At 40.0% G+C, this 22,810-nt stretch overlaps 1 protein-coding gene across 1 annotated transcript in view; it reads right to left on the reverse strand.

Annotated features, from left to right (window-relative positions):
* WNT2 (Wnt family member 2) overlaps nt 1-10,560 on the reverse strand; it is a 46,710-nt gene extending 36,150 nt beyond the window's left edge. The window contains exons 1-3 of the mRNA XM_003261236.3: nt 10,177-10,560; nt 7,829-8,055; nt 2,342-2,619 (exon numbers count right to left, since the gene is read on the reverse strand). Of these exons, the coding sequence (XP_003261284.1) occupies nt 2,342-2,619; nt 7,829-8,055; nt 10,177-10,259 (588 nt within the window). The 5' untranslated portion in view covers nt 10,260-10,560. The remainder of the gene's footprint in view (nt 1-2,341; nt 2,620-7,828; nt 8,056-10,176) is intronic.
* Between the last annotated feature and the right edge of the window lie 12,250 nt (nt 10,561-22,810).

The raw sequence follows: 22,810 nt of genomic DNA on the forward strand, positions 1-22,810 counted from the left end.
TACAGCACAGAGGATCTAAAATGACATTACAGTACAGAGACACATGAGGGTGCTCTAACCAACTGCTATAGTAAATAAATTGTTCAAATATTGGGGAAAAATTAAGGCCCATTGTGAATGGCAGTGATGAATTCTGACTTATAACATTAGCTTAACAGAGCAATCTTAGAATAGATGGTTTTAAAAAAAATGAAACATATTGCTCTCCCCTACCCCTCCCAGTTTAAAAAGTAGATGTTCATATTGGCCAATTTGGAAAATGCTGAAAAGCACAAAGAAGAAGAAAAAAAGTGGACTGATGTTACCATCAGCCCTGGGAAGTGGGGGCTTTCTAGAGCCTTAGAGCCAAGCCAGTTGGAGGCTTAGCTCAGGAGGCCTGCCTTCAAACAAGCCCAGCCTGTTCTCATTTTGATTCCACAGACCTTCTGCTAGTACAAAGGGGGAGTAGAGACTGGGGGTCTAATGACCGCAAGAAGAGAATTAGAGACGCATGTTTATCTCAATACATTTACTCTCATTAAAGTTCATATTCACTGACATCATGCATCTCCTTGAAAAAGTCTGCCCACCCACCATTAATTAAAGCCACATTTTAAAAAGTCAGTGTGTGCACTTTTATTCCAATCAAAAGTAGCCTCCTAAGTTTTGCAGAGCAGGCAGGAGAATATCTGAGGCCTGACAGCTGTTCACCTCTACATGGTGAAGAATCATGTGATTTACATTAAAAGTTGTGTTTATTCAGGGCCTAAAATATAATAGTTATGATCTATTGTCTTGAAGAGTTGAAACATTCAACATCTAATGACCTATTTAGTGAAATTAACATTTATTTTGATAAGTCAATATTCTTTTGGATACAATATCTTTTATCTTTCCAAATAGAGAAATCTAACTATATACCCTGTTTGAACAATTAAGCAGCACACTCCTATCAAAGTCACCACACTTTATAACTTATACATGCACTATCAATGTTAGGACAAAGGTCAGTGTAAATTTTTTTATCCAAATCATTGCACAAACAGTAATTACCAATAGTTGTAGGATTGCACAACCATCGTCTATTTTCTTGGCAGTAGTGACTGTAAGTTCATAAATTCATGAAAATTAGGAATGTTGATTTTTAAAGTTCAAGAAAGGTACTATTTGTAAACAGTTCAGGTCACACTCATGTTATACCATGTGCTAAGCAGGAGTTCTTTCCTTCCAACTTCCTTTAAATGAGATTTGTTCTCTCCAGGAGCCTAGTAAAGGGGTTTTCATCCATTCTTTTCTATTATTTTTCATATTAAAGCCCCCCCCAGGGACCTCTCAATTTTATGCTGATCTTTCTTTATATATTAATATCAAACACATTTTTATGTTGTGTTGATAAAAGACAAATTATGGTTATCTCTTCCTATTGGCAATTAGATTATTCTAGAATAGTTCTGAACAAATATTTGATTCACCCAGCCAGTTAATGCTTTCCACACAAAAGCATCAAGTACAGCATTAAATTCTCTAGTTATTCTGGTCATACCAGAATAACTGATACCCAGTACCAAAAGACATGGGTCATCAATGGGTCCGAACATTGGCATTGAAATGGTTTAACCCTAGGGTAAAGCACCCCTGGACTAGGTGTTGAAACCTAACTTTCTAGTCCTTTCTGCTAACTTCCTTGTGACCTTGAGTACCTTGAGGGCTTCAATTTCCTCTTTTAACAAATGGTGGTTAGAGGGTGTACACTGAGTGGAGCCCAGGAAGTTAATGAGGTCTAGAGGAGAAGGGGCCAGAATATCCTTTGGGGATCATGTCTTCCCCTCGTCCACTTACTTATCCAGCATCAGAAACAACAAGGTGGGGCTTTTATGAGTGAGACTTGGGTCAGGTTCCCAAAGAGGGCATCCCTAAATCTAGAAGAAGCCAACAAACCATGCTTGGTGAGTTGTTTTCATGATACATGTAAGAAAAGATGCTCTGGGTCTTTATATCCCTTAGATATAAGCATTCAGTGTACCATTGCTATGTGGGATGAAGCACTATCCTAACCCACAGATCGTATCTTCTGCTTAAATGATAGTGTCCGGAGAGACCATAAAAGACTTGAGTCAACACAATGCCAAACACAGTGGGTGGACTCCTTCAACTAGCTGTAGGAAGGAAGATGGAGTGTGGTTGGGAATATTTCAACCTAGTTGTTAGTATTCTTCAGAGCCAACAGCTAATGGCTGGGGGACAGTAGGAAGTTATGACTACACAGCATTTTATCAATTCTAGGAAAGTTTAAGATAAACTCTGCCTAAGTGGTTTATAAAGCCATGCAGCCTACAAAATGAGCACCGTTGCATTTCCATACCTTCCTGCCAGCTCTGTTGTTGTGAAGATTCATCAGGGCTCTGGCATCCTTTCCTTTCCTTTCCTTTGCATCCACAAATGCGCGGGCGAACTTGATCCCATAGTCAATGTTATCACTGCAGCCACCCCAATCAAAAATGCCCTTGCTGTCCTTGGCGCTTCCCATCTTCTTTGGATCACAGGAGCAGGATTTTACTTCTCCTTGGCTACAGGCCCTGGTGATGGCAAATACAACTCCAGCTGAGGAGATGGCATAAACAAAGGCAGATTCCCGACTACCTGAAACAAAAATGCTTTTCTTAAAAGTGGTCCGGTAGCACTATTTCTGAGTAACTTTCATATGATAATTGTTTAATACTTGCTCTGTTTCAGACAACCTTTGCCACTAGACAACAAGGTACTGATATTCTTGAAGGGTTCTTTCCTAGAGCCCAGGCTCTTTCTTTAATATGAACCATCTCCATCTAATATAGGTTTTTGTCAATTTAGATATCTGTGTGGCAGCTCTTCTTAAATAAGCAGTATCAAAGAAAAAGATGGCCTTGCCCAGCTCCTGGCTTCACATTAGTCTCAAACACAGGCTTGCCCTGTTTCAACAGAGAGCTCTAGATATCCTAGAAGAGAGGAGCAGAGCATCTCTAGGCCTTTTTCTTTACAGTCTGAATGCTACAATTCTATCATTCCACAATATAGTTGGGTACTCATGACACCACAGCTTTCCTCAAAAAATCCTTCCAAACCTCCAGGACTTACTGAAGATACTCATATGCATTTAAATTATTGAGAATGAAATACTGAATTCAAAGAAATCTAGGGACTAAGGTGGGAAGAGAATTCTGGCAGTAACCAGCCCCTTGCATTAACACTGGCGAGCTTGGGCTTGGCACTGACTTTCATAAGTAACTGAGAGATTGCTGAAGGCAATATGCAATATCCTTGAGTTACATACTATATGTCTAACTATTAAGGTGAATTTACTTTCTTCTGGAACACCTGCACTAATCACTGGTATTGGGTAAAAGACAGTGAAAAGTTTTTCTTTGGTTTTTCTGGAAGGAAACAAATTTACCGCCTATAATTAGACTTGGGCAAGAACCCTTTGGGGTGCTTTCTTAGAATTGTTCTTTATTAGAGCACAGGCTACTTTCACTTACAGGCTGAAAGGTACATATTTCAGTGCAATAACTACATTAAATTATTTTAATAATCTGTAGTAACTCATAACACGGTGTCGTGGTATAATGACAGATATAAGGCTCTTTAGGGTCCAAGTGCACCTCATTTTTCAAGTGGAGCTGTATTTCATTGTTATTAGCATGCCCTTTTATTAATGGTGCTGCGGCAAATATATTAACAATCAAAATAGAAGCTGGATAACCTAATGCCAATGCAAGGCAGAAAACAGAGAACCATTCGGTGATTCGATATGTCAAGAGGAGTGTGACTTTTTGAACCACACAGCTGGGAGAGCAAACCACCTTTTCGCACTGAAGCCCTGCTTGTTTCCGTTTGTCATTCAGTGTTAAAATTTATTATACATCCCTTGCAATATTTGCTCTGCTAGTCTCATTATTAAAAATCAGGAAATCATATCTACACCATATTAAATGGCACTTACCTCAGCCTTCAGAAAATATTTACCCCCCAAACCTCTAACCATCAAAAAATGAATCAATCATGCCCTGTAGTTAGGTAAAATCAATTATATGACTATTCGCCACAGGTAGCAGACAGTGCTCTCCAGAGGGAAATATGATGGTTATGAGAGCTGTTTTAAAGAGTCCCAGCTTATACTATATAGATCACAGATATTCTAAGTGGAATTGAGAAGTTTTGTAAAAGAAGGCGACTGATACATGCTAATGTGACTTAATCTCAGGTAGTGGCTTTCAGATAAATAAAACTTTTATTATATCCACTTTACAATTTAAGAAAATACCTTTTCCATAGTTACTGCATTTATTTTCTAAAGCTTGGTTTGGGATTTAGAAGCCAGCGCCCATGTTTAGAGAGATCACATAGGGGAGGAAATTCCCAAAAGCTTAAGGATGTAGCACTAGTCTTATTTTTTAAGAAGAAAGAAGAGACATTTTATGAGGTGGTCTATTACAGGAAAGGCATGGAAGATGGGGATGATAGCATATCAGGTAACCAGACAGTATTTTTGAAAGCAACAAGAGAAATAAATTGTCTAGGTGCAGAATTCATCCTGGTATAACTTGGAAACAATTACATTAACTTGTTGACTGGAAGAAAACAAATCACAATCTGCTTCATTTCAGAAATAATTTCCAAAGCAAAAATACAACTTTTCTAAATATTTGTCATTTATTATTCAAACACATTACTAAATGGCTAGATGTTCCTTTATTTAAATTAAAAATTTAGCACATTGACTGGTTTTTCATTTTAACTCCAGATGGTTTGGTACCGTGTAGATATAGCCCTAAAATGTTTTCAGTTAAGTGTTTAGATGAATCACTAAAATGTTATGTGTGAAGTAGTAGCACATTTCAAGAGCTGGCTTTGTAACAAAACAAATTTTGATCCTGGGCCTCTTCTTAGAAAGATCCTTTTTAAAGCTATCACAAAATGAAACAAAATCCAGATCTAAGTGGTGACATCTATATTTCCTAATGTGTTGCTATTGAAGTTTCTCTAATTTTTGTATGTAGATAAACCAAGCAATATCTATTAAGTACGCAGGCACAGTTTTTATTTGGGGTAGAGAGACTGTTACTTAGGAAGGCAAAACTCTAGAAGCTAGGGTTTCTTGAAGGTTATGGATTGTTCAATTCTCTTTAAAGTATTTGCTTTATAAAAAATATTTATAAGGATGAGAGCTAATTACCTTTGTGTTTTCTAAGGCTAATTCTAGAATTTTGGAGGTGTATTCTTGCAGGAATATTTTTAGATTTGCTAGTTCTGTCCTTGTTTCTCTGCCTGTGACTGGTAACTGTTGAATGAGTAAATTACAAATGTTTCTAAAAATTGTACTGTCTTACTCTGACTCTCTAAAGCCAAACAGGCAAATGTTCTCCATTTCTCTATGACCATGGGACATTTTGGTAATTTTATGTTCTTCTTATAAATGGTCTTGCCCTTTGCCTTTCCTATTCATCTATGAGCATATTTAGGTATCCACAACTCTAAGATGTAACTTTTTCTCCAAGCAACTAATTGTAGAAATCTTTGGATAGCTTCATTGGAATTTCTTGATTATTTCCAGGATAAGCTGCTTTAGGCCAAATACAGCCCTCCCATAACCAACACAAAATCATCACTGACAGTCACAAGAGTTTGCATAAATGTCTGAGAGGGAACCTGGCCTTCTGTGAAGAATGGAAAGAAATGATGTAGCATGAGTGGTTTAAGTTCTGAGTACTTTGGCAAAGTATTCTGCTTCATCTGAAAAAATCTGAAGGAAGTACAAGTTAGAATCTCTTATTTACCTGAGGCCTAGACTAATTTAAACTAGTTCTGTTTCCTCCAGTCCTGTCACCCAGGCTGGAGTGCAGTGGCAATATGTTGGCTCACTGCAACCTCCTCCTCCCAGGTTCAAGTGATTTTCATGCCTCAGCCTCCCAAGTAGCTAGGATTAAGGGCATGTACCACCACGCCCATGGGGTTTCGCCATGTTGGCCAGGCTGGTCTCGAACTCCTGGCCTCAAGTGACCTGCCCACCTCAGTCTCCCAAAGTGCTGGGATTGTAGGAGTGAGCCTGGCTGTTACCTCTAGTTCTAACCTCCTTCCTCTCAGCAATTCTACAGCTCTGAAGAAAATAATAGTGTCAAGATTAAGTTACAGTATTTTATAAATGAATCCCCAGCTTTGGTGGATATATTTTCTTTAGGATCACTGGTCAATATTGCTTCCTTTGATATGTGATCTAAAGGTTTTATTCAAATATGTAGACATCTTAATAGATCCAGAGATGATCATTTCATAAATGAGATGTACATCTAATTTGAAATCATTGCAAAATGGTTGTAAGCACTTTGAAAAAAAATCCCGATATGTTTTAAACACTGAGAGCCATGCATAATATATCCAGAGGTTACTCGTGCTAGATATTTGCAAACTCTCTTTAACAAGGTCCAGTTTCTTTAATTGATTCACTGGCAAGATAATCTAGGTGAAGTCTTAAAATTCCATGAAGCTGAAATTTATTATTAACCTTTCAAAAATTTGCGATGTCATATCGAAACTCCAAAAGGAATGCAGAAGAATATAGTTCTTAAACTAGAGAATAAAATTGCAGAATATCGCAGTAAATTAACTTTAGGGATACTCTAAGAATGAGAGTACTACGCCCTTGGGGGATTTTAGAGACATTCAGTTATGCATTTGGCCTCATAAAACCCTAGGGCTGTGATGATTACATGATAGAAACACCCTCTGTTAAGCATTACCAAGTGCACAGTCCGGATGATTTTCTTAGGAATTGGGGGGGGTAGGCAAAAACAAGTATAAAGTTTCCTATTTTTGGGGTTTGCACATAAACTGCTGTGTTTTCAGTCAGATTTTCTAATAGCAAATGGACTGTGGTGTTTCTTGGAGAATGCTAATAATGCCAGGTTAGCAGATGGGTATTATTTGAAAATGAAATACGATTTTCAATTAATTTGCTTTGATTGTGTCCTAGCTAGTGAGCTACTTTCCATATTCAGAACTTTTAAGAAGTTTACTATGTAATTAGAAAATGTTTACGGTTCCTGCTAAGGAAGAAAAAATCCTCTATGTATTCATGTTTCCCACCTCTATCCTCCATAGCTATCCTTATTGCTTAAAATGTAGCTGGAAAATAATAGGTACCCACTACAAGTTTATCCACTCATTCATCATAATGAATGAACAGGGCCTGCAATACACAAGGCACCAAGCAAGGTGCAGGGAATATAGGTTAGTTTCTGCCCTTATAGAACTTACAATCTGTTGGTAGGAAAAATGTTGAATTTAGACACAGAGTGACCCAAGGCTGAGTAGCTGAATGGAAGGTGAAAAGTGGTGAGTAGAGATTTGTCTCTGCTTCTTAATATCACTTACGTGGTGTTTTTGCAATACTGATAATCCTTTGCTGAGAAAAGATTTGAAGATTCTATCCTGATGATCTGCTCAAATTCTTCTGGGGGAAGCCCCAGAAAGCCAAGGAAAAAGTCAAAAGAGACTTGTGGCTCCTCCCTCTCGTCTCTTAGAGACGAAATCTGAACCTGGAGGATGTGCCCTATTGGAGTGATGGACAGAGCAAAGAATGAAAAGACAATAGGCTGGGGTTCTACTTCGTCCTTTTAATTCACCTCTTACAGCCTCTAGACATGTTCCTTGATTTCTCTAGTCCTCACCTGTAAAACAGGGACAATGACGCCCAACAGAACAAACTTCTGATGGAATAAAATGCAATAGAAGATAAGCAGGGTCTCTGAAGATGGAGTGAGGGAGCTGTGCATGAGTGGAGAGCCACAGGGCTGGGTGAAGGCAGGAGACTTACTTCGGAGTAGGACCCTGCCAAAGAGGCTGTGATCCCTGTCCAGGGTGTTGCAATTCCAGCGGTGCTGGCGGAACTGGTACTGGCATTCCGCTGTCCACTCGGCCACGCCCTGGCTAATGGCACGCATCACATCTGGATGTCGGTGACACAGTTGCCGCTGGCTGCTCACCAGGCCTGGCACATTATCGCACATCACCCTGGAGGAGCCACCTGTAGCTCTCATGTACCTATAAGGGACCAACCAACACAGAGGTGAGGGCAACGTGAACAGGGAGGCCTGGCTCGGTGTTCCTGGGAGACTAAGGGTTCAAAGCACTTTTCAAATATGAATTCTTTATCCTTCTGGTGATATTAGAAAGCAAGGGTATTTACTTTTTATTTTAGTGGAGAAACAGGCAAGGCAGGCAGGCATAGTGAGTGATCTTGCAGAAGTCATCCCCAAAATGCTGTGATGACTGTCTGTTGGACACGAAGCTAGGTCCACCAGATGATGCTCTGGGCAGGGGGACAGAGGCAAGGTTGGCATTTGGGGAAGTGAATGACGGGTAAGAAGCAACGTGTCTTGCGGAGAATGTGTGGAAGACTGTTCTCAAGAAGGCTCAGATCTCAGTGACACAATGTGTCTGGACTTGGCTTTGGGGGAAGCTGACCTTAGAAGCTCTTCATTCCCATTATTTGACAGAATGTCTTAAAAACTGTCTGTATCTGTCTAATCAACACCTGCTGGTATCTGATGTTACACTCTCCTCACGGACAGGCTGTTCTTTCCTTACTGAAGAGCCTTTTAAATATTTCCATTTTGTAGCTCTTTTTGGCTTTTATAAAGATCCTTTGGAAAAAAATTCTTTCTATTGTTATTAAGGACACTAAATGTTTGGAAGAATCAAACAGTGTTATAGCTCCATAAAGTACTTTTTGAAAAGAAACTTTAACAAAAAATTACATCATCATCTCTACCCAGATGTTCTCTATTAGTCATGAAATGTTTAGAAAGGTACCTTTTATATAACCCAAGCTGCCATAGGTGTCTTTTGAAGCGATCAAACAAGGAGAATGTCTTTTTCTTGTATTTTCATTATTTTATATGATCATAAAATCGTTACAGCTGTGACTTCCAAAAAATATATTTAAGTGACAGCTGAGAGACAATGTGACAAAAAGCCTGAGCAATAAATAATGTTTATACACCCATGGAAACAGAAATAGTCATTTTATTGAAAAATGGCCAGTCTGATAAATCAATCTTTGATCCTGTGTCAGCAATGTCAAGGCTAAACGCCTCCCTGTTCAAAGCCGGCTTAGGAAGGAATTGAACTCCTCTTCCCATCAGCACATTGCCTTGCTCCTTTGAAGAGCTCCAGTGTCTTCCTTAAAATTTCTCTGCTCTAGTCTGTACTTTAGCTGAGACTCCTTACCAGATTCTTTAAAAATTAGCCCACGATAACGGGTCTCTCTGAATCAATATTTTAATATCTGTTCTGAAACTTTTAGGTGCAAGGAAATTACAGGGCTATCAACTCTATCTCTTTCCAAGACCAGAAAGTTAGCAGACGGAGAAGAGTTTCTAGATAGGGAGGGAATCTGCCTTTGGAACTTTTAGCGACCTGGTATGGTTCAACATTCCATCACTATGCAAAAATAAATAAATAAATAAATTGCAGACCAACGTACAAAGGAAAGCAGCAAAGTTACTCTTTGCAGGGACGGCTGTGAACAAGGTAACATCTTAGCGACAGACCCCAGGGTCTGTAGTTTTGCATTAAAGCCATAGTCTCTAACTGGAGGCAGCAAAATGTTCTTCCGCCCCACTGGGGTGAACCTGGAATGTGGAAGGACGGGAAATAATACAAAATCACACGCTTTAGGTTCTACAACTCCTGACTGGTTGAGTTGGCCCGTCGACTTACCTTGAGGCATTTTTGGCGAGGTGGGGGCTTGGGGCGGGGGAGGCGGTTGTAGTTTTCAAGGTGAATTTACACACACACACACACACACACACACACACACACACACGTCTGTGCTAGAGCTGGAGACCAGGCTAGCACGTCTCTCAACAGGATAAGAAATTGGCTGATTTTGCTGTGGCTCAGCTGGATCCAAATAAACCAAACATCGGAGCTCTCATTTGAGGGGGAATGTGGTTTTATCGAGTTGTCAAAGCTGACATGATCTTCTGGGAAAAGAGAAGGGGCTCACCATGGGGCGATAAGAGGGCAGTAGCCAGGGTTCGGGCCCGAATCCGAGACTGCTGCGGCCGCGGGGGAACGCAGCCAGGAAGAGTCTATGTGGCCAATGCGGTCCCCACTCCGATCTCCAAAATCCCCCCGCGCCCGTGCGCGTGGACTTACCACCATGAAGAGTTGACCTCGGGGGTGAGCCAGGTCAAGAGCAGAGGGAGCCAGAGCCAGATTCCACCGAGAGGGGCGTTCATATTAACCCCCTTGCGTCTGCATCAGGTCAGACTCCGTGTGCGGGCGCCATGCGTGCCCAGAGCAGAAGCGCTCAGCTCCGGGAGCGCCTCGTCACGGCCGCCGGCGCCTCGCCGCGCCCCCGCCCCCCGCTCGCGTCTGCGACGAGTGGCGAGACTCGCTGATAAAGTTTCAAACGATGGGCCCGGCGAGCGATAAAGGCCAGCCCGGGCCGCCTCGCCCACAGCCCAATTCCCCAGGCGCAGCGAGCGCCTGCAGCCCGAAAGCTCTGCGCGCCTCCCGCGCGCCCCTGTCCGCTCTGCTCCCCTCCGGGCGCAGCCGAGGGAGGGGGTGCTGCGCCTGACGGGGGTGGGGAGAAACGCGGGGTTTTAGACACGGGTGCGTGAAATGATGGCAAGAGATGTCTGGGGATGAGGTGAGGCGGGGAAGGGGGAACACCGCTGCATGGTTACGAGCACACGCGAATACAGGAACCTTTAGGGAAGCTCCAGGCCAAAAAGCATCCGTGGGCTCTAGGAGCGCGCGTTCCGGATTGCGGAGGCCATCCGTTGGCAAACAAGTCCCTGAGCGTGCAGTGTGGGGAAACGAGGAAGGGGGCCGGGGGATAAGAAGATTACTATGCATGGGATACAAGAATCCAGAGATGATTCTCAACTCATTGCTTCGCTTCTCTCCCTGACGCTGGGATGAAGAGCTATAGCACTTGTAAATTTGGAGCTGCCGCGTCTATGCAGGGCAAGGTTAGGGAGGGGCCAGGCCTCTGCGAAATGACCTGTTGGCTTTGATTCCTTGGTGCAGGGCTTAAATACAGAGCCCATAGGGAGGGGAACTTGGAGGGTCCATGACCCTGGGGACCTAACCCAGCAGTATCTGCCAAAGCACCCAGGAAAGATGCAGTTTTTACGCACACCCAGCTCCTCTCCCGAGCTGCGGAGCGCAAAAAATCACACAGAGCGGAACCGAGGCAGCCAGGCGTTCTCCGGGGGTGTGCGCCCTTGCACCTCTTGCCGCCCGGGCGCTCAGCCTGGGCGCCTTGTGGAGGTTAAGGGACCCTCGGTCCTGGACCTGGGCCCCCGCCCAGCCAAGAGAGAGGGGCTCGGGCCCGCGGGTGGAGCATTTTGAGCAGTAGCTGGCTTGTAGCCGCGCCGTTTATCACCGGAAAGGAAGGAAGACCAGGAACTCGTGGCGGCCGTGAACTGTTCCATTGCTCTTTTCCTGGGGCGGAGGGACTCACTGCCCGCCCGAGGAGCGTGCTCTGGGGAATAGAGTGTGCGCCTCTGTGTATGTGTGGGAGGCGAATTGTTCGCAGGGCGTGGGGGAGGGGGTGCCGCCCAGATCGGAAGGACGGGCTCTCCCTCTCTCCAGCCCACCCTCGGGCCTGGGCTGGCCAGAGCGTCAGCTCTCGCCGGCAGCGAGCGCGGTGAGAGGCTGGACGAGGCGAAGCTCAGAGACGCCAAAAACCTGAAAGATGCTGTCATCGCCACCCCCTTCCCCCACGCTGGTCCCTGGCAGGTCCAGCCCCTCCCAGGCTGACCCAGATACATCCCCGTTTGGGTCCGGAAAGGGAGGGGAGGGAAACAAGCACCGCGCCACCCACGACTCGGGAAGAGCAGGGCTCCTCGCCAGGGCCGCTCCGTATCGCTGGGCCGCGACCCAGGGAAGTTCTGCTTGGTCTGCGTCGGTCGGGCGGGAGGTGCAGGGAGGGCGCGTGGGGCGGCAGGCGGCGGGGCGGGGGAGCGTTTCTGCTCGCCGTGTGTGCACGCCGGCCATGGGGAAGGTATGATAGGCACCAAAGAGCAACACGTCTCTCATGTACTTCCATGCTTATGCTCACAAACCCCCTTCCCCCGTGAAGCAGGGGAATAAACTAAAGCTTACCTCCACCCTTCTTTGTCTGGCATTTTCCTGAAGTAAATCCAGACACTTGGGAAAGAAAAGGTGGTTGGCTCCGAGGAACCATAAACATTGCCAAAATTTAACTTCTACCTGAATAAAGTAGGAGTGTGGATGTGCATGTTGGGAAAGGTAGGCAGTTGTATGATTCTCTCATGGAGATTACGATGTGAAACCACCTAAAAAACTCCAACTCAAGTTCCACCCATCTCAGCACATCGTGTCCTCACAGCTAAGGGGTGTTAGAAGTACGTGGAATGTGACCATCAGCTTACAGGCCCTTGCTCTCCGCCCAGGGAATTAGTGAGTGGCCAGGAGACCTGCCCTTCAGTTGATGGTGAGGCCAATGGAATGACCTAAACCTGAAACAGACCTCCTGGAAAAGAAATGGACCATCCCCAAAAGCTAATTAAATCCACGCCAGAGAACTTCATCCTGGGGCAGGAGGAGGAGGAGTGCCACATGTCTCGCAGAGAAGAAATTGGTTTTGGTGAAAGGCAAAAGGCTGAAAATGTTCGAGTGAAGCTAAATCCAGATGTGAAAAAGAGGTCCACCCAAACACCCCTTCCTGACCTGTCTAGAGGCCGTCTGGACTCAATGACTTGTCTCTTCCAGATCTGTGATTCCATTTCCCTCCCATTCTCCACCCCTTTCACTTATGAACCATTACTTAGCCCCAGCATAACTTATTTTCCTGCCAAGAAGGCCTTTACTCCCTCCTTGTCTGTACCTATTCTCTCGATGGACCCCTTCACTTTGAAGATAAGGTGTTCACTAGTAGACGTAGTTAGGAAATGCTCAAGAAAATTAGGAGGAAAGAAGGTTACAGCAAACCTTACTTCTTTTACAATCAAAACCACCATCCTAAAGAAGAGTTAATAAATAATGAAGTAAATTGCATATGACTTCAGCCTAGCTATAGCAGATGATGAGGTAAGGAAAGAAAGGGTCAGAGTGTCTTTAGATTTATTAATTTAAACATCTGATTTTTTATTTCTTCAATGAGAAATCTCAGAATTGACTGTAAAATTCATTTACAGTATACAGAACCCAATTCTCTTTCTGGAGCTTAATGTTAGTTTGCTTGTAACTTCAGTATAGCACTGTAGCCAAATGAGTCAGTCTATTTTCTTAGTTAGATCCATTGTTTGTCTAATCTCCCAGGGCAGTCAGTGTAAGAGAACTCATTTACAACTGAGCCATCTCCACCCTTTAAAAATGGAGAGTTACTTCTCAACCAAATAGTCATTTGTCTTCCAGTCTGAACTGGCTTCCTCCTTAGGCAATGACTCCTAAGATAGCCACTCACTAACCAAAGGATAAGTTATAGTATCAATCATTTAAATCTCAGTGTGCCTTTAAATTAATGTGCACCAAAGTCTTTTGCTTCCAGCCATGAGAGAGTAACAAGTATCTGAGTAGCTCTCCTTTTCAGGTATTGGACAGTAGGCGCCACATGGCTGTGGTCCTTGAGAGAAGGGAAACACATTAGGTTTGCTCCACAACTATCCTACAATTGTCCAGGTTTTTCTGCTGAAGAGAAAAACATTTTTCTAGAATGTAGGAAGGTAGAACACAGGCAAGGCAGTAGTTTCAGTTAAGGAGGAAGAGACTGGAGTTTTGGGCTGTTGAAGCAGCTGAAATTTCTGAAGATAGGTAGCTATGGAACAGGGACTCCCCCACAAGTCTACGTGGAGATTCACCACAGTCCTTGGCCAACAGCTAAGCTGAATATGACATGACAAAACTCTGCAAGGCCTAACAGAGATTACATGCTGCATGTAGTGCATTGTTGAGAGACATTGGAGTTCCATCACAGCAGGGCAGAGCGACCTCACTGAGCACTTCAGGGATTCAACTGAGATGCTGAAAAGGCCTTACCTTAAAAGCAATAGTCAGGCTAAAAAGCATGCCTTAGAGCAAAAATCAAAATGTTGTTTCTCCATAGCACATACTATAACAAAGAATAATAAGAAATCAAACAGGACCAGGGAAATTTATAAGAATGAAACAATACCCATTAAAAAAAAAACATGATACAGACTCCCTACAGTGGATAATTAACAATAAAAAATTTAATAGGCTGGACACGATGGTACATGTCTAGAGTCCCAGCCACTTGGGAAGCTGACAAAGAAGGATTGCTTGAGTCCAGGAGTTCAAAACCAGCACAGGGAAACATAGCAAGACTCTGTTTCTAAACAAATCAACCAACAAACCCAACAAACAAATACGGACAAGTGAAAAACACACAAAAGTGACCTATACTTAAGAGAAAGCAGTCAATAGAAACTGATCCTGAGATGGCCCAGATATAGGAGGAATTGGTAGGAAAGAAATTTTTAAAGTAACTATTATAAATATGTTCAGGTATTTAAAGGAAAATAGAATGAACAAGTGGACAATGAACAAATAGAGAATCTCAGCAGAAAAATGGAAGCCAAAAGAAAGAAATGAAAATTTGAAACCCATTAGTACAGTTATCTAATCTGCAAAATTTGTGCTTCCTGAAATGGAATTCCAGAAAGAAAGCAGAAAGAAAATGGGGCAAAAAAATATTTTGGAAATAATGCCCCAAATTTGGCCCAGATGATGGAAAACATAAATTTACCAATCTAAGAAAGGTGGAAAATCCTCAAAAGAATAAATGCTCAGCATATCACACTGGCACACATCAAACTATTTAAAGCCATAGATGAAAAATCTCTAAAGCAGTCAAAGGAAAAAGATACATTAAATATAGGAGAACAAGAATATTAATTACATCTGGCTTCTTATCAGCAACAATGGAAGTCAGAAGACAATGGAATGACATCTACAGCATGATAAAAGAAAAAAAAAGTCCACGTAGAAATCTATAATCAGTGAAAATACCTTCTGAAAATGAAGTGGAACTCTTCTCTTGCTTCTTCTTCACTTAATCTTAGGAATAAGAGCCACATTGCATGAATAAGAGCAAAGTGAAAACAGAGCAGCCTGAATAAAGTCTAAAGCCATCCCTAGAAAGGATCAAGATTTCCCAGTGGTACTTTTTTGCTATCCAAAAGAAAACTCCACCCCCCTCCCTTTTTTTTTGTTAGAGTCTCGCTCTGTTGCCCAGGCTGGAGTGCAGTGGCATGATCTCAGCTCACTGCAACCTCCGCCTCCCTGGTTCAAGCAATTCTCCCTGCCTCAGCCTCCTGAGCAGCTTGGGATGACAGGTGTCCACCACCATGCCTGGCTAATATTTTTATTTTTCAGTAGAGACGTGGTTTCGCCATGTTGGCCAGGCTGGTCTTCAACTCCTGACCTCAGGTGATCTGCCCACCTTGGCCTCCCAAAGTGGTGGGATTACAGGTGTGAGCCACCACACCCGGCCAACTCCACCCTCCTTAAAGAAACATAATATCATTCAGGATCTCCACGAGTTTTCAGCAAATTAAAAATTATTTTTTAAAACCCCAAACAAAACAAAACCTAGGAAAAAAAAGCAACAGAAAATAGAAATGGACCCACAGGTAATTTAGAGTTCTGACTTATCTGAGAGGGACTCCAAAATAATTAAAAAAATTTTTTTTTTAAAAAAAAAAACAGACAATTTTAAGAGAGAGTTGGAATCCAGGCAGAAGACTTAACTAAAAATCCAGGACTAGAGAGAGGAGAACAGAAGCAGTGCCTGCAAGTAAGAATTAGATAGATGGGTTGAGGATCCATCTATAATCAGCAGAACAGTGGATTAGTAAGCCAGGAGAGAGGTCAATATGAAATATCCAGATTAATGCACAGAGAGTATTAAAAGGATAGAAAATATATAAAAGAAAAAGATAAATATGATAGAGTGAAAAGGTCTAACCTAACTGCAATTGGAGATCTAGATGAAGAAGAGAGAATGGGACTAAAGAAATATTTGAATAACTACCAATTGAGAATTTTCCAAAACTGATGGAAGAAATCAAACTACGTATTCAAAAAAACCCTACAAACTTGTAGCAGGTTAAATACAGAGAAAACTATGTTCAGGCACATCACGCATACATTTCTGAGAAAGGCAAAAAGAAAATATTAAAAGCTGCCAGATGGGGAAAAACATTAATTTGAGGGGAGAAATCACAAGATATTGCTGACTTTTCAACAGAAACTATGGAAATCAGAAGATGGTAGAATGGCATCTTTAGAAAAGAGGTGGAGTGGAGAAGGATACTCTCAACTTGGAATTTTATAGTCATTGCAAAGATTCTTAAAAAATTAAGACAAGATAAAGATGCTTTCAAATAAAAGATAAGAAAATCCCTTATTAGCAGAGTTGATGATAAATATTAAGCCAGTTATTTAAGCTGAAGGACAATGATCCCAGATGGAATTATGGAATCAGAGTCCCCTGCTGGTTTTTGTGTTAGTGATGTCATGTATTTTCTTCTACATATTTTAAACTTTTAAAAGATATCATAATCATTGTTTTAATTATCGATACTATTTTATATTTTTCTATTAATTTACCTTTCTCAATATTCATATCCCTTTTTGCAATTCCATAATTCCATCTGGGCTTATTTTAAGTACTACTGAATGGTGGTGAGTTTCCCATTTTGCTTTTCTTCTGCTATCCTGAAGCCTGGACACAAGGCAGCAAAACCGTGAAGTGGGAGCTGGCATGGACAAAGAGGCATACAGGAAAGGTATCTGGATTCAAGTAGTGTGAAAGAGATTTCTAACATACTCATAGTGTGTGGGAGAAGTTCCCTGGGCTCCCCCCTTTTAATTCTTTCACATTCCACACCCCTAGGCAAACCTATGTCAATGTTGGCAGCAGTGACAACAGCAGCAGTGAGAGCCCATAGGTGCTTAAAACTGAGAGATGGGGAACTTTCTCTCCAGAGGAACTGTGTTCCCAGAAAGATGAGATGAAATTCCATAGCTTTTTTTTCCCCCTCTTTCCTTCTGCCATGTGGTCCTAGACATGGGTGTAGTACATACAGGAAATGTATGGCAGAGTGAGACAACTAAAGCCGAAGTTTCAGGCCAGAGGACCAAAAAGAGGAATCCTTGAAAATCAGAAACTACTTAGGTAGTCAGGGGGAATGAGAATCTTGGGAAAGCCATCATATAAAGTTGTATGTGAAGTACTGTGCTTGCCCCTAATGATCGTATCAAAAACTTTGAGAATGGAACTATGGGATAGACCACAATCCAGGTCCAAGACAAGATAATGGGTTTTACCCATGAGACAGGCATGAATAGCATGACAAAGCCTTTGAAAACTGAACTAACATCAGAACTAGAACCCACACAAGGCTGGTCGGAATTTGTGGCCTGAACCCAATTAGGTTGATCAATCATATGTTGAAACAAGAATATCAACATTCCACATAGATGGGATTTAAACAAGACGCAGAGTCTCTTAACATTCTATTCTGGATGTCCAGGATACAAGAAAAATTACTTGGTATACAAAGAACTAGGAAAATTGCAACTCAAATAGAAAAAGACAATCAGGAGACACTACTGCCTAGATGACAAAGATGTTGAAATTATCAAAGACTTAAAATCAGCTATTATAAAAATTCTTCAAGAAGTAAGGATGAATACTCTTGAAACAAATGGATAATATAAAGTCTCAGTAAATAAACAAAAAATTTAAAGAGGAAATGCATGGAAATTTTAGAACTGAAAAATTTATTTACTGAAAAATCTATCTCAGTGGATAGGGGTGATAATAAAATGGAGATGACAGAGTAAGGTGTGAACGAACTTGAAAATCGATCAGTGGAAGTTATCTAATCTTAACAGCAGAGGAAAAAAATATTGAAAAGAAATGAAGAGATCCTCGGGAAATCTCTGGAATAATACTCCAAGTTGCCACACTGTGTCACTGGAATCCAAGAAAGAGAGGGGAAACAGTCCACTGCAGCAAAAAATATTTGCAGAAATGGTTAAATACTTAATAAATTTGGTCAAAGGTATAGACCTAGAGATTCAAAAAGCTCAGCAAATCCAAAGAGGATACCTCCAAATAAATTAATGCTGAGATACATAAAAGTAAAATTGCTGAAAACTAAAGGCAAAGACAAAGTCTTGTAAACAGACAAATACAAATGATGCACTACTTATGGAGAACAAAGGGGAATGATGATTTAAATGACTTTAGATTTCTCATCACAAATTATGAAAGCAGAAGAAAGTGGAACATTTTTTTAAAGCACTGATAAAAAGAACCATCAGCCCAGAATTCTATAATAACAAAGAAAATATCCTTAGTGAAAGTGAAATAAAGACATTCTCAGATGAAGGAAAACAAAGACAATTCATTGTCAGTAGACCTGTTCTAAAAGGCTTGCTAAAGGAATTTCTTCAGACAAAAAAGAATGATATAAAAAGGAAACCTGTAAAATATGAAGGAAAGAGAAATGGTAAATACTGAATGAAAGTTACAGACTCTTCTAGTCCTCTCCAGTTCTTTAAGAGGCAGAAAAGAGGAAACAGGATTGAAAAACCAAGATAACACACAGAAAACAAAGAATTAAATGATACACTTAAATCCAAACATACCCATAATTATATAAAACATGCATGGTCCAAACAATTTTTTTCAAAATTGATGTATTTATTATAATAAACATAAAATTCAGGAACAACAATAGTAGGTGGTATTTGGTAATAGAAATGAGACTTGAAAAATAGAAGTGGTGTAAACAGGAAAATGGGCAATAATGCAGTTAGAACCATGAGACATCATTAATACTAAACCACAATCTATGAAGAGAGGAGGTAAATAAAAGAGTGATAGCTGAGTTTAAAATGAGATATTACCACCTACCAACCAGAATAACTAAAATTTTATCAATCAATCTGACAATGCCAACAGTTAAGATATGGAACAAATGAAACTCTCACTCCTTGCTAGTTGAAGTAAAAGTGGTAAAACCACTTTGGAAAACTGACAGAATCTACAAACTCTGACCACATGCATTCATATTGTTTAACAAGCCCACTCTAATTATATACTCAACCAAAATGCAAACACAACAATTTTAATACAGAGATTTTCTGAATGGATAAAAACACAAGTATATGCTGTCTACAAGACATTCACTTCAAATACAATTATACAGGTAGGTAAAAAGGAGAAGTACACAAAAAGATAAATGACACAAACACTAATTAAAAGGAAGGCAAAGTTGATATATCAATATTAAAGCAGATATCTAAGCAAAATAAAAGTTACCTAGGATAATGAGGAAACATAAACATAATGATAAAATGGTCAATTCACCAAGAAGACATACTGTCCCTAAATGTGCATAGACCAAACAACAGACCTTCAAAACATACGAAGCAAAAATTTGACAGAACTGAAAGAAAAAAACAGACAAATGCACAATTACAGTTAGAGATGTTAACATTCCTCATTCAGTAATTGATAGAACAAATAGAAAAATCAGGAAGCTACAGAAAAACTCAACAACACCGTCAACCAATTGCTTGGAAACTAAGCAATATACTTCTAATAATCTTTGGATCATAAAAGATGTCTCAAGGGGCGTTATAAAATATTTAAACTGAATAAAAATGCATTACTGTAAAACTATATTTAATATAGATTCTAATAAGTCAAGAATACATATTGTAATCTCCTGGGTAACCACTAAAAACTAACAAAATATATAACTATTCCAGTTTTCTATTGCTGTATAACAAACCACTCCAAAACTTAGCACTTCAAAACATCAATTTATTACTGTATTTCATAGTTCTGTGCGTTGACCATACTTAGCTTGGTGGTTCATGCTTGGGATCCTTGATATCATTTCAGGGGTTGCAGCTGGGACTGGATTCATCTGAAACATTGACTGGGCTGGAGGTCCCATGAGGCTTTTTAACTCGTATATCTTGCAGCTGTCATCCTCTTCATGGCCTGGACTTCTTACGTGCTGGCATAGGACTCCGGGATGAAGGACGTAAAAGTTGCCAAACTAGTTAAGAACTACACCTGGATCTCATCAAAGCCATTGCAGGACCTTCCCAGATGCAAGAGATTGAGAAGTAAACTCTGCTTCTTGATAGGAGAGTAACAAAGTAACACTAAAGGAGAACACGTAGCAATAGAAAATGTTATTGTTGCCATCTCTGGAAAACAGTCTTCTACAGTCTTCCCTTTGGACACAACAGTTCACATTCCTTCCATGGGCAAAATAAACCCACTCTGTCTCCCAAGTCCCCTAAAGTCTTATTCCAATATGGCATTGGCTTGAAGTCCAGGACCTTGTCATCTAAATCAATTACAAATGCGGCTAAGGCTCCTCAGGTGCTGATCCTAAAATCTTTATGAAAATGCAATAGGCATAGAACAGTCATCACAGTTTTGGAGAAAAACAACTTGGGAGATTAACATTATGAGATATCAAGCTTACTTACTATAAACTAATAATTAGGGGAAGGTGATATGGCACAAGAATAGTCAAATAGGCAAATGAAACCTAATAAGAGTGCAAAAATAGACCCATATATAGGACCAACTTCATTTTCAGCAAAAGTGCCAAGCAATTTAATGAGGAAGAAAGGAGAATGATTAAAGTTTTCCAATTTCTAATTTTAAGGGAAAAAGTTAGAGCTACTACTTCCCTTTAGACTTTCCATCTGGTATTATGTTAAAATTTTAAGGATCATCACTAAAAAGAATTTAAAAAGGATATAAATGTATAATCTAACAAAAAAAATGGAGGGGGAATAAAAAAACAAACTCCATACATTCAGTGGAAAGAAAGTAGGAACGGAGAAGAGCTTAAAAGGAGGGCAGAAGGGATGGTAGAGATAAACGCAAATATACCAATAATCAAAATAAATGTAAATGAGTTGAACTTTCCATCTCTATTCAAAGACAGGGATTAGAAGATTGGTTTCCCTTTAAACCAAGTTATATGTTATTCAAAGAGATATTAGAACTTAAGGACACAGAAAGGATGAAAGTATAACTATCTTAGAATCAGACAAATTAGATGTTAAGGCAAAAACATTAATAGAGATAAAAAGGTTGATGATATCATGATACAGATACAATTCACCTGGAAGACAACAGTAATTTTAATTTCACCTAACAATACAGTCTGAAATATTCATACCAAAAATGAACAGAAATATTAGGTTAAACAGACAAATCCATTACCTTAGTGAGAATTTTAACTCATCTTTCTCAGTAATTGACTGTATCAGTTTGCTTTTGGTAAGTAATACACCACCCCAAAATTTAGATGCTTAAAACAGCAATCACTTGTTAGCTCATTATATTGTGGGTCAGAAATTTAAACTGGGTTCATCTGGGTAATTCCTCTGTTGATCTTCACTAGGGCCATGTATGTTTGATGGCGTTGCTCACATGTCTATGAGTTTACTGGAGTGATAGATATCTGGCCCATATTTATCCCATTATCTATTAAGTTAACAGACCTTGTTCATGTGGTGGAAGATCAGAAAAGTAGCAAGGAAACAAATGTTAATGCACAAGCATTTTGCAAGCCTTTGCTTGCATCACATTTGCTAATGTCCCACTGGCTGAAAAAGGTCACATGACCAACCTGGTTGCAAAGTGTGGAAGAAGAGTTTCCATTTTTTTTTGATGCACCTGCTATCTCATTTCAAGGGTATAGATTCAGGTGGGAAAAGATTTTGTAACCATTTTTATAGTCTACATATTGATAGAGCAAGAAGACAAAAAAATTAGTAAGGCTCTAAGAACTTTTGAACTATACAAAAAGTTTTGTATGCTTTATATATAAAACTTGTACTCTACAATTAGAAAATATAAAATCTTTTAAAATGGACATAATACACCTATAAAAAATTAATAATATACAAAGCTACAAAACTATTCTCAGCAAAAAACCAAAGAACTGCTCCTTTATAAACCCCATTTTCAGGCCAAAACTCAGTTAAGCTAGGAATTAGTTACAAGATAACTATTTAAAAAGTGTATTTAGAAATTTTTTAATGTTTCTTAAAAATTAATTGATCAAAACAGAACTCATAATAGGAATTATAAAATATTTTGAATGCAAAATATTGGGAAGACTGTGGCATAATTTATGAGATATAGCTAAAGTGATATTTAGATAAAAATTCTAGCTTTAAATGTTTACATTAGAAAAGATGAACAATGTAAACTAATGAGTTGTGCACAGTAAGTTAGAAAAAGAACAACGGAATAAACTCAGGAAAGAAGAAGGAAGAAAGTGAAAAAGAACATAAAGTAATGAAATAGGAAACACAGATTCATTAGAAAGGTTCTATAAAAACAAATGCGAGTCTTTGAAAAGATTAATAGACATGTCTCTTACAAGACGAATACAGAAACAATGACAAAGGCGTATACACTGTTAAGAAAAAAGGAGAATTACAGATTCAGTGAGATTTGTAAATTAGAGACCCTGAACTCATTTAAACAAAACCAAATAAAGACAATATAAGAAAAAAATATTTATGAATCTAGCTGCAACTATAAGAAATAAAATATGATAAAACCATATGTGTATATAAATCAGGGTCAAGGAATTAAAGAATACTTCAACAGTTTAAAAAATCTGCCAATAAAATGCCATAGTGCCTGCAGGGAAAAAAATTGAAAATCTTTCAATGTCATTTAATACATAAATACTTTTGAAAGGGAAAAATATGATTATTCCAAAATATG

This window comes from Nomascus leucogenys, chromosome 13 (genome assembly GCF_006542625.1).
Source record: "Nomascus leucogenys isolate Asia chromosome 13, Asia_NLE_v1, whole genome shotgun sequence".
Classification (NCBI taxonomy): Eukaryota; Metazoa; Chordata; class Mammalia; order Primates; family Hylobatidae; genus Nomascus; species Nomascus leucogenys.